This window comes from Helianthus annuus, chromosome 14 (assembly GCF_002127325.2).
Source record: "Helianthus annuus cultivar XRQ/B chromosome 14, HanXRQr2.0-SUNRISE, whole genome shotgun sequence".
NCBI classification, from domain to species: Eukaryota; Viridiplantae; Streptophyta; class Magnoliopsida; order Asterales; family Asteraceae; genus Helianthus; species Helianthus annuus.
In genome coordinates this window covers 13,238,560-13,248,101 of record NC_035446.2, presented here as the reverse complement: position 1 = coordinate 13,248,101, position 9,542 = coordinate 13,238,560, and the positions used below count along the sequence as shown (strand labels likewise).

Here is a 9,542-nt window from a genome sequence, read left to right as displayed (position 1 = left end):
CAAAAAAGTCCTCCAAAAGTCCTTTTAGCGGTTCATAAGGCGTCGCAGCATCACTCGCTCCACCAAATGTCCCGGCTCCTCTTCCTCCCCTAAATCAAATTTAGGGTTTGTAAGTTGTGTTCGATTCTAATTTTTAGTTCAATTCGTATGTATATCTACGCTTTTACATTCGCACATTTTTCACTCTCACACTCTATTTAGGGCTTTTTTTTTTCACTTATTTTGAGCTTTCTTTTTTTTTTTGGGTAAAGGGTTACCCCGGTGAATCTATTAAAATGCAACCGCAAACAAGTACAAGTAGTGAGGATGAGTTCCCCACTAGTTCATATATAGGACATGCCTCATATATGTATGACCCAGCAAAACAAAACAAACTATGACACCCCGTAACCTAGCCTACTAAACATCATGATCTAGTAGACAAAACAATGGAAAAAAAACAAAACAAAGTCCTCAACCGCCATCATCAAAAATAAAGCTGCCACAAACCGGCAACCCCTTCAAACGAACCAAATGACGCCTACCCATTTGAGAATTTTGTAGAAGAGGTGCTTGCCCCTGCCTTCGAAGAGAACGGATGAGTACCCGATGTCATAAAAGCACTAGTTTCATTGTAGACTTCTTCGACCTCCTCTTCATCTGAATCCTGCCTGTCACTCGACCTTTTCTCCTTCTTCTCTATACGGCCCACAGTACTACCTCCCTGATCACCATCATCATCCTTAAGCGCATCAAAAGGGTTTGACGTTGATACCTGATTGTTCACCGGCTTCTTCACGGACGAGATTGGTTTAGGGTTTACAACTGGTCTGTACACTACCTTAGGCTTCTGATTCTTAATATGCAGACCCTGGTTAGTAGCTTTCTTCTTCTTTGCACCAACAACCTGAAAATCATCAATTTTCTTCCCAGGATCCCCACTCGAAACAACTTGATGCCTTTTTGGGCACGAGTTATCATCATGACCAAACACGCAGCAAGAAGAGCACCTTAACGGCTCCCAATCATATTCAATTTTAACCTCCTCCATTGAGTGACCCTTACCTTCTAAAGACGGGATTGCAACCATAACACTCCTCTTTAACTCAGCCCCGGCTTGAATTTCAATGAGAGCTCTAGCATAACTGCTTCTTCCCCATGACTCAGCACACATTGTAGTAGTGTACGAATCAAGCATCTTAGGCACCCCTATCTTAGAAGCGAGCAAACTAAGACCGTCCTCAGTATAAGCTGCTAACGGCACTTCATGCATCTTAACCCAAACTGGAATAGCTTTTATATCCTTTTTTTCCAACTTAATGGATGCCGGCCACTCTTTCAAGATAATAGGAACGTTTCTGATCATCCAAGGTCCATCCTCTAACATCTGGTTCATCCCTTCTTTAGTCTTGAACTTAAAGAAAAAGAACCCATTCGCATTCATCATAAGTCTAGTCAAACCATATTTCACCCAGTTGTTCTTTGCAAAGAAATCCACCACAGGAAATGCCAAACGTTTACCCAGAAAATATCCATACAAAGTGTTTGCATACCTGTCTGTAACTTGTTTAACCGAAGATAAAGGAATCACCACATCTGCTCCTTCAACACTCTCATTAGACTCCAAAGCCCTAAAATTCACTTTTACCGCTTCTTTAGAGTTTGCAGCCACTTTAGCGAAAGAAACCCGATCCGCAACCCCCGGTGTTCCTCGATCAGCCAACATATTCAGTCCATTATACTTTGAGAACTAATAATAAAAGTTTAATATTGCAATTATTTTCCTCAAAATGTAGTCAATTGTTTTACTAGTTCTTGCTTTATTTTTCACTACTGTAAAAGCTTGTTCAAAAAGCTCCCGACTCACTTGAAAATAGCTTGTTTGAAATCAGTTAGTTTGTAAACGAGCCAGGCGAGCCCAAGCCAATGTCCGCTCTCGGCTGGCTTGTTAAAGTATTATTTTTAGTTCAAATTTATAAAGTACTAGTATTTAGGACCTGCGCTTTGCGGCGAGACCATTAAGCCAAATATAAAGTAGACATAAAAACATTGAACCACACACATGTTGTAGCATGTAGCTTGCAAAACTTAGACAGAAACGTAAACCATAGAAAATTATAACTAACAGAACTCGTGCATTACGACGGGGCCGTTAAACCGTAAAAAACATAAAAATGTTGAACCACATGCGCGTTGCAGTGTGTTAACTCGAAAAATTTAGACTGAAACAAAATATAACAAATTTGTAAAAGATATACAGGTAATGTGTAAAAGTAAAAAAAATGAAAAATAAACAAGCCGGCTCGATGAGCGACGAGACGAGCTGTCTCAAGCTTTTGACGAGCCGAGCCCAAACTCAACATTTTAGCTTGTTAAAATAAACAAGCTGGCTCGGCTCGACTTGGTTTGTAAACAAATTGCAGCTTGTATCGTGAGTGTTTAGTTTGTCCTAACTGTTTCATGCAATCAAATTGCAGCTTCTGATGCTGGTGATTTAGCAAAGAAAAGCATGGGAAATAGGAGCAAAGACATAAGAGTCCTAATGTGAACTCCTATCTTGTCAAGGCAGAGTTAGAAGAGAATGGATTTGGGTGAAATAACAGAGAATGTAGAAGGTGATAGACTAAGCAACTTGCCAGATGATCTTATCCATAAAATCCTCTCTTTTATTAGCATCAAACATGTTGTCCAAACAAGTGCTTTGTCATCTAGATGGAGGTATATCTGGACTTCAATGCCTTTTCTCAATTTCTCAACCAAGGATTTCCCTAGGTTGCCCAGGTTCTCCAAATTTGTTACACGTCTGCTATCCAGTCGAAATAATCAAAGCGAAGTGTTTTCTGTCGATCTCACTTTTCGTGGAAAGGGTAGCCCGGAGTTTGTCCAAAGAATTTTGGACTATGCATTCTCCCACAATGTCCAACAACTGAATATTACTTGCTTGCCTGGCCGCGTATACTATGTGGGCGAATTCCCTCCTTCTCTTTTTAGTTCTCAATCTCTCAAACATCTCACCATGACTGGACGTATTCAGACATGTCCCATTCCGGCCGCACCTACTTGGGTGTTGCCGAATTTAACAACATTGAATCTCTCTTTCTATGATGACAAGTGTGCTGCTCTTTTCTCCAACTGTCCAAACTTGAAGAATCTGACTTTGAAAAACTGCTCAATTTTCAACAGTTTTCATATACATCATTCTGGGCTATCTAGTCTAACACTTGAAAACGGTAGGGACTGTGTCAAAGTGGTTACGCCTCAACTCAAGAATCTCACTATAAAATATTGGCGAGGGATACATCTGATTTCCGCACCCAACCTTTCTTCCTTGCGTTACACAGATCATTATTGTTGTTACAAGGATAATGATGATGGTCCTTTGCTGCTTCCCACCGATCTTTGTCATTTGGAGAAGGTGGATATCTGTATTGATTCTAGCGTTGATAATGAGGCATATACTCGTAAAATTTTTTGTCTGCTTCAACAGCTCCATTGTGTCAAATTTCTTACACTTAACTTGGAACTTGTCAAGGTATGCTAGTATTGATCTCTAAATTTTTGTCATGCGCACATAATAAAGATTTTTATTATAATATACTTGGTATTTTTTGCAGTTTATTTCGTCATCACAGGATCTAATCTCGCATCAACCTACTTCTCCATTTGTCAACTTAAAGAGTTTAAAAATTTATCCAGTTACATTTCTATCGGTAGGAGTAACTTTGTCTAGTGAAATTCAAAGCTATCTACTTGGTGGTTCTCCAAGTGCCGCCTTCACACTGGTTTCACATGAGGTATTTACTCCATCAAGTATATTTATATCTTCCACAGGCTCTACTTATTGCTCTGATTGCTCGCAAAGTTCTTATTCAACGAGAGCCTATGCACTTTTTTAACGTGTTCCGGTGTGTAGCAGCTTGAGCTTGTTTAAGTTTGGCTCTGTTTGAGCTTTTAGCGAGCCGGATTGGTGCGATACACCCGTAGAATTTAAAATATATTTCATGCTTATTATATGATCTATGTAAACCCTGCAGGAGATCAGAGCTGTGAAGAATGTTACATCAGCACGAAACCTTATGAATGAATTGCACGACAAGCTGAAAGGAAATATTGAAACAGACGCGAGTCATGCGTTAACAGAGCATGAGCAACTGAGACGCAAATATAACATGGTGGAGATGATTAACAAAGAATTGACAAAGGTGCCTGCATCCCATCAGGATAAGGATAAGCTGCGGGCAAGGTTTTATGGTTTATTGGTAGAGGTCAAGACTCTCTTCTCACGTGATGAACCTGCTACATCATCACAACCGTCTTCATGAAAAATGGTAAGTTCTTGATTTTCCATATAATCACATTTGAATTTGTCAGTTATCCTTTATAGCAACTTTAAAAGAGTAAAATGTCATTTTCGTCCCTATTGTCTTGGTCACTTTTGTGACTTTCGTCCAAAAGCTTGTTTTTCCGCATCCGAGTTCTTGTGGTTTCAAAATCTTGCCCTTTTCGTTCATTCCTTTAACCCCATCCGTTTTTTGGTGTGAAAGAGGGGCACGTGTCTTTTTATAAATACATAAATAAAAATTAAAACTAGAACTAAAATAAAAATAAAAATAAAAATAGTATAAAACAACAACCAACAACAACCGTACTCAGTAAATCCCACACATAGCGTAAAAAAAGTAATATAATCTATTATAAAATTTAAAACCTAACCCCTCCCTCCAGTGGCTTGATGAAAATGGCAAGATTTTGAAACCACGAGGACTCAAATGCGAAAAAACAAACATTTGGACGAAAGTCACAAAAGTGACCAAAACTCAGGGACGAAAATGACATTTTACTCTTAGACCGTGTTCGTAATGGGCATCTTCTCCGACGTCTTCCCCCCCAAACACGCCCAAACATGCCCGTCCTCCACCCCCATGGCGTTTTCCGGCGTGATTTAACCAAAACCACCCCTCCGGCGTGCTTTAAAACACGCTCAAATGTCCCTCTCTTCAAAGTGTTTGGCCAATGAGTTTTTGACTTTTTTCATGTCAAATACAATTAATTTTAAATTAAAGAAAACAAGAAAATAATAATCGGGTAATCATTGATGGGGCATTATCCCACTACGCCCATTTGTGAAAAACGCCCATAATGCCCCTTTGCTGACTTGGATGACACGTGTCGCACAATACCCATGCGTGGGAGCATTATTCATGTGTACCACTACACATGGTCTTACTAAAATCTTGTAATGTTTTATATATTTGTATAAGACCTCAACATTATAAGAGTTTAAAGTTATTTGTATATTCATAACTTTATAAGTTTAGTTTTAATAAATTTTTTTTTTTATAAAAGTTTGAATATTTGAAATAAGTAAACAAAATATTTAGTAACTTTAAAAACAAAAGAAGATTACCCAAATGGGCGTAGTGGGATAATGCCCCATCAATGATAACCCAATTATTATTTTCTTGTTTTTTTTTTAATTTAAAATTAATTGTATTTGACATGGAAAAAACTCATTGGCCAAACACTTTGAAGAGAGGGGACATTTGAGCGTGTTTTAAAGCATGCCGGATGGGGGGGGGGGGTTATATCACGCTGGAAAACGCCATGGGGGGGTGGGGGACGGACATGTTTGGGGGGGGGGGGGGGAGGAAGACGCACATTACGGACAGTCTAAGAAGAATTGGTTTTAACCCAACCCTGCCCCACCCGCCCGTGAGGACTGATGTCCCCGTCAAAACAATCCACAGACATAGCCACTTAATGGGCGTCTGCGACCTCTACCTGTCTTCAATCGCACACTGCGTGTGGTTTCAAATTTTCTATATTCTAACCGATTTTGTGTTTTGTTTTGTCTTTAGGTTCTAGACTTTGAGACTTTTCAAGGACATGTTTTTTTTGGTGCTGTTATCCAAATGATTTTTGGTTTGTGACGTCTCTAGTTATGATACTTATCTATGACGTATTTCACAATGAAAGATTTTAATAGTTTTTTTTTTGGTAATTAAATCAACTTATCTACATTCTAACTTTTGAGTTTATGCTCTAATTTTTAACCAACCTAGTGAACTAGCTATTATTAGTATAAATTATAGGCTGATTCTTAAGAATCATAGAAAATAATAGTGTACCAAAATCATTTGGACAAGATTTTGTAGTTAGTTGAAAAATTATTCAAATACACTAAATGTACCCAACTCATTCATTAAAACCAAGCATGAAACAATAAAGCTCGAGCTATGTGACAACCCTCATAATTACATGTATCTGTATGATTAATTAATATTAAATTGTGCTTATTGATTGTGAAGAAAATTTGACTAAATGATCATGTATGCTTTTCTATGTGTTGAGAATTAATTGTGTTACAAAAGATGCATAAAAGACACTATACGGTACAATTTAACACATTAACGGAACGATACTTAACCGAACAACCGGATATTACCCGGGACATCAAAAGTTTGTCAGAAACATTATTTTATTATTTTTAACTAATTATGGTCCCAAAAATCTCAACACACTATATAAATATGTCATACACTTACTACCTTAGATAATTAACTAAACCTTCCAAGTAATCACCTACTTATCATAAAAATTTACAAATAACCCCCCCCCCCCTCACTATTTTCGGCTCATATAGGGGCCCCACCATAATCATCACTAAATCCCCTAATAAATATTCCCTTTTTATTTGATTGGACCCCTTTATTTGTTGCACTTGCCAAGAAATATGAATGATTACATATAGGTTGGGCTAGAGATCACCATATCATCATATCACACTCTCTCTCTACAAATTCACTTCATCTTCTCCACTCTCTCTCTCCCTCTTGGCTGCACAAAATCGCCACCACCACCACCATCACATCAACACTCACTCATTTGATCCATTATCAAGTCCAAAACAAGTGCTAGAAGAAGTCTTGTGAAGCTTGGAGCCTTGAAGAAACATCACCCCTTGCATTCTCACGCCATTTTCATCATCATTTCTTGTTCACAAGTTCATCCCTAGCCCTTGTGCTAGTTGTAAGTCTTCGATTTCACTTTTAGTCGCTTCTACGTTGATTGTTCGAAACATTGTTGTTTGAAGTTTAAAATAAGATCACAAAGAGAAAGTGGACAAGAAACCTAAACATGAACTTATATAATGATAAAATCTGGTTGGATTATATTGGTATAAGCATGCATGTTGTTGGATCATTGATTTCTCGTTAAACCCGTTGTTAGAACAATTGTTGACGCGTTTTAGTAACATTTACACTATAAACAACATGTTGATTAGCATTTTCAGCCAACTTCAACTGGCTGTAACTGGATCATTATAAATCGAAAAACTGACTTTCTGAAGTCTAAAATATTCATTTTCGAAAAACCGATCAAATGGCACTGGAATCGTAATTTTTCGAGGTCGTTTACTATTTTTAAAGGACTGTTTTTGGACAGCAGCTCAAGCTGTGTTTTTGCTGCAGAAAAAGTGTGTTTTATTCGGAGTCATAACTTAAAAACTGAGTAGAAACAGCTCATGGAATTTTTACTGTAGATGGTCACTGTTGTCGCGGTGATCCTCCAACTCGAATTTCGTCAATCAGACTTACGATAAATTTTTAGTGAATTATTCCGTAGACTGCAATCAGAAAGTGACAAATCTGATTGCAGTCCGGTAAATGATTTTTTTATAAAATATTGGTAATGAATTGGATCCTGAGATTTTACACAATAATATTTGGATTGTCTAGCACCTTCTGTAAGAAGTTGGGAATTTTTGGAACAGGGTAACTATTTTATTAAAACTCCCGAAAACAGCCCAGTTTTGAATATATAAAAGCTGAAACGACATAAGTAGTAATTTGCGTGTTTAAATGTCGGATAGGTTATCGGAGAATAATCTAACATGTTATATGTCAATAAAAGTGTTATGTGCAATGTCGTATGTGTCACACCCCAACCGATGGCGGAATCATCGGGGCGCGGCACTGAGCGAAACAGATTGTTCAGAAGTTTCCACAACAACTATCGTACAATTCAGTTATATAACACGTCCCATACCGTGTCCCAAACAATAACAAGTTATCATAGAAATCAACCAAACAATATGGGAACTGTTTCGTCAACTCAAATCCTTAATTATTACAGACCAAACGTAGATATTGTTTTAAGACCTCTAGACAGCTATCCGTAAATCTTACTGACTACAGGTGCCAGTACAAGATCTACAGATAATTATGGCCCTGGAACAGGTACGTGGACACTGTCCTAAGGTCATTGGCTCCTAGAAGCTTATTATTGCCTCGCTTCCCTAGCACGCTAGTAGCTTAAACACCTGTCACATACGTTAAAATAACAGTCAATACATATAATGTAAAGGTGAGTACACAAGTTTGATATAGCATATAGAGTTCGAATAGTTTACGCATAACCAAGCACGTACACAAGGGCAAACGATGCATGTAAATTATCGACATGGGACCATTGATACCAACGACTGCGGGTTGACTGTCCGAGACAGTTCGCAATACATGATTACCACCGTAATCCATGCAAGTAATTGTCCTTAGCAACCCCCGTGTGAACGGGTGCTGAGTCCAAACTATAGTACTACGTTGCTAAAGCAGGTAGATAGCACTCCACGTGTAAACATAATAAACAGCAATCATTTAGACAAGTAATACATGCAAGTAGGTTAGCGTTCAAATAGTTTGTGTTGTTCGTGAATTTGATAGATTACGTATGTAACACCCAAAAGTGCTGAAAGCAAAAAGGGATCGAGTATACTCACAGTGGTTGGTTGTGGATTGAAGGGAGCACTGAGAATAGGTTAGCCTGAATAGTTCGATAACACAATGATGAGTAACGTGGAAAAAGTAAACAATGTACTTGGATCGAGTAGGCCATTCGATCGGACAGCAGTTCGATCGAGTGGGCTGTTCGATTGGTTTGAAAGTCCGTTCGAACATCCGTTCGATCGGCTGGCTGGCTCGATCGGCTGGTTCCTTCAAGTGGATTGTTTCTTCCTTTGATGTGAAGGATGTGTTTGTGTACGATGGTTTGTACTACCTTTCAAGTTGGCCGATCGAACAGCTATTCGATCGGTTAGCCCAACCGATCGGTTAGCATTGCATTGTTTTCAAATATGTCACTCGATCGGTTGGCATGTTCGATCGGGTGACATTCCAATGTTTCGAAAAGTCTAAGTGTTTTAAAGTATAGTATCTCATGATCCGAGCAGTAATGATTACAATCGAGTGGCGTAGTCGATCGAACAGTACCTCGTCAATACTACACTTTTGGTGAGTTGGTGGGTCTAAGTGCTAGTCGATCGGTTTGCCTAACCGATCGGCTGGCATAGTCGTTCGGTTGGGCTGTTCGATCGAACAGCCTAGCCGTTCGGCCAGCTTCTCGATTTGGTTAACCTATCACTTAACACTTGTTTCTTCCCGTGAATTGCTGATGTTTTAGAGATATTTTGACTACGAGTTGAACCACCAAGCTGAAGTCCCTATTTAGTCTACTGACTCGAGCAGGAATCACCCAAACTCGGTCAGAGACGGTTTGGAACCCAA

General features: G+C 38.7%; 1 protein-coding gene across 4 annotated transcripts; it reads left to right on the top strand.

Moving 5' to 3' along the window:
• Positions 1-5,980, top strand: LOC110908117 (putative F-box/FBD/LRR-repeat protein At3g56780). Of its 4 annotated transcripts, none has more exons than XM_022153025.2 (5): positions 1-109; positions 2,457-3,511; positions 3,594-3,773; positions 4,014-4,307; positions 5,838-5,980. In XM_022153025.2, the coding sequence occupies exons 2-4, from the start codon at positions 2,561-2,563 to the stop codon at positions 4,299-4,301; spliced, it is 1,419 nt and encodes a 472-aa protein (XP_022008717.1). In that variant the 5' UTR covers positions 1-109; positions 2,457-2,560; the 3' UTR covers positions 4,302-4,307; positions 5,838-5,980. The 4 variants fall into 4 exon arrangements, with proteins under 4 accessions (XP_022008717.1, XP_022008718.1, XP_035838666.1 ...); XM_022153026.2 differs by having other exon boundaries at positions 20-113; XM_035982773.1 differs by having other exon boundaries at positions 22-105.
• Positions 5,981-9,542: the final 3,562 nt, after the last annotated feature.

Excerpts from the sequence above, each read along its gene's own strand:
- LOC110908117 (XM_022153025.2), top strand. The coding sequence starts at position 2,561 with ATGGATTTGGGTGAAATAACAGAGAATGTAGAAGGTGATAGACTAAGC. Across the intron at positions 3,512-3,593 it reads TTAACTTGGAACTTGTCAAG|TTTATTTCGTCATCACAGGA; the intron begins GTATGCTAGTAT and ends TATTTTTTGCAG. Across the intron at positions 3,774-4,013 it reads TCACACTGGTTTCACATGAG|GAGATCAGAGCTGTGAAGAA; the intron begins GTATTTACTCCA and ends TAAACCCTGCAG.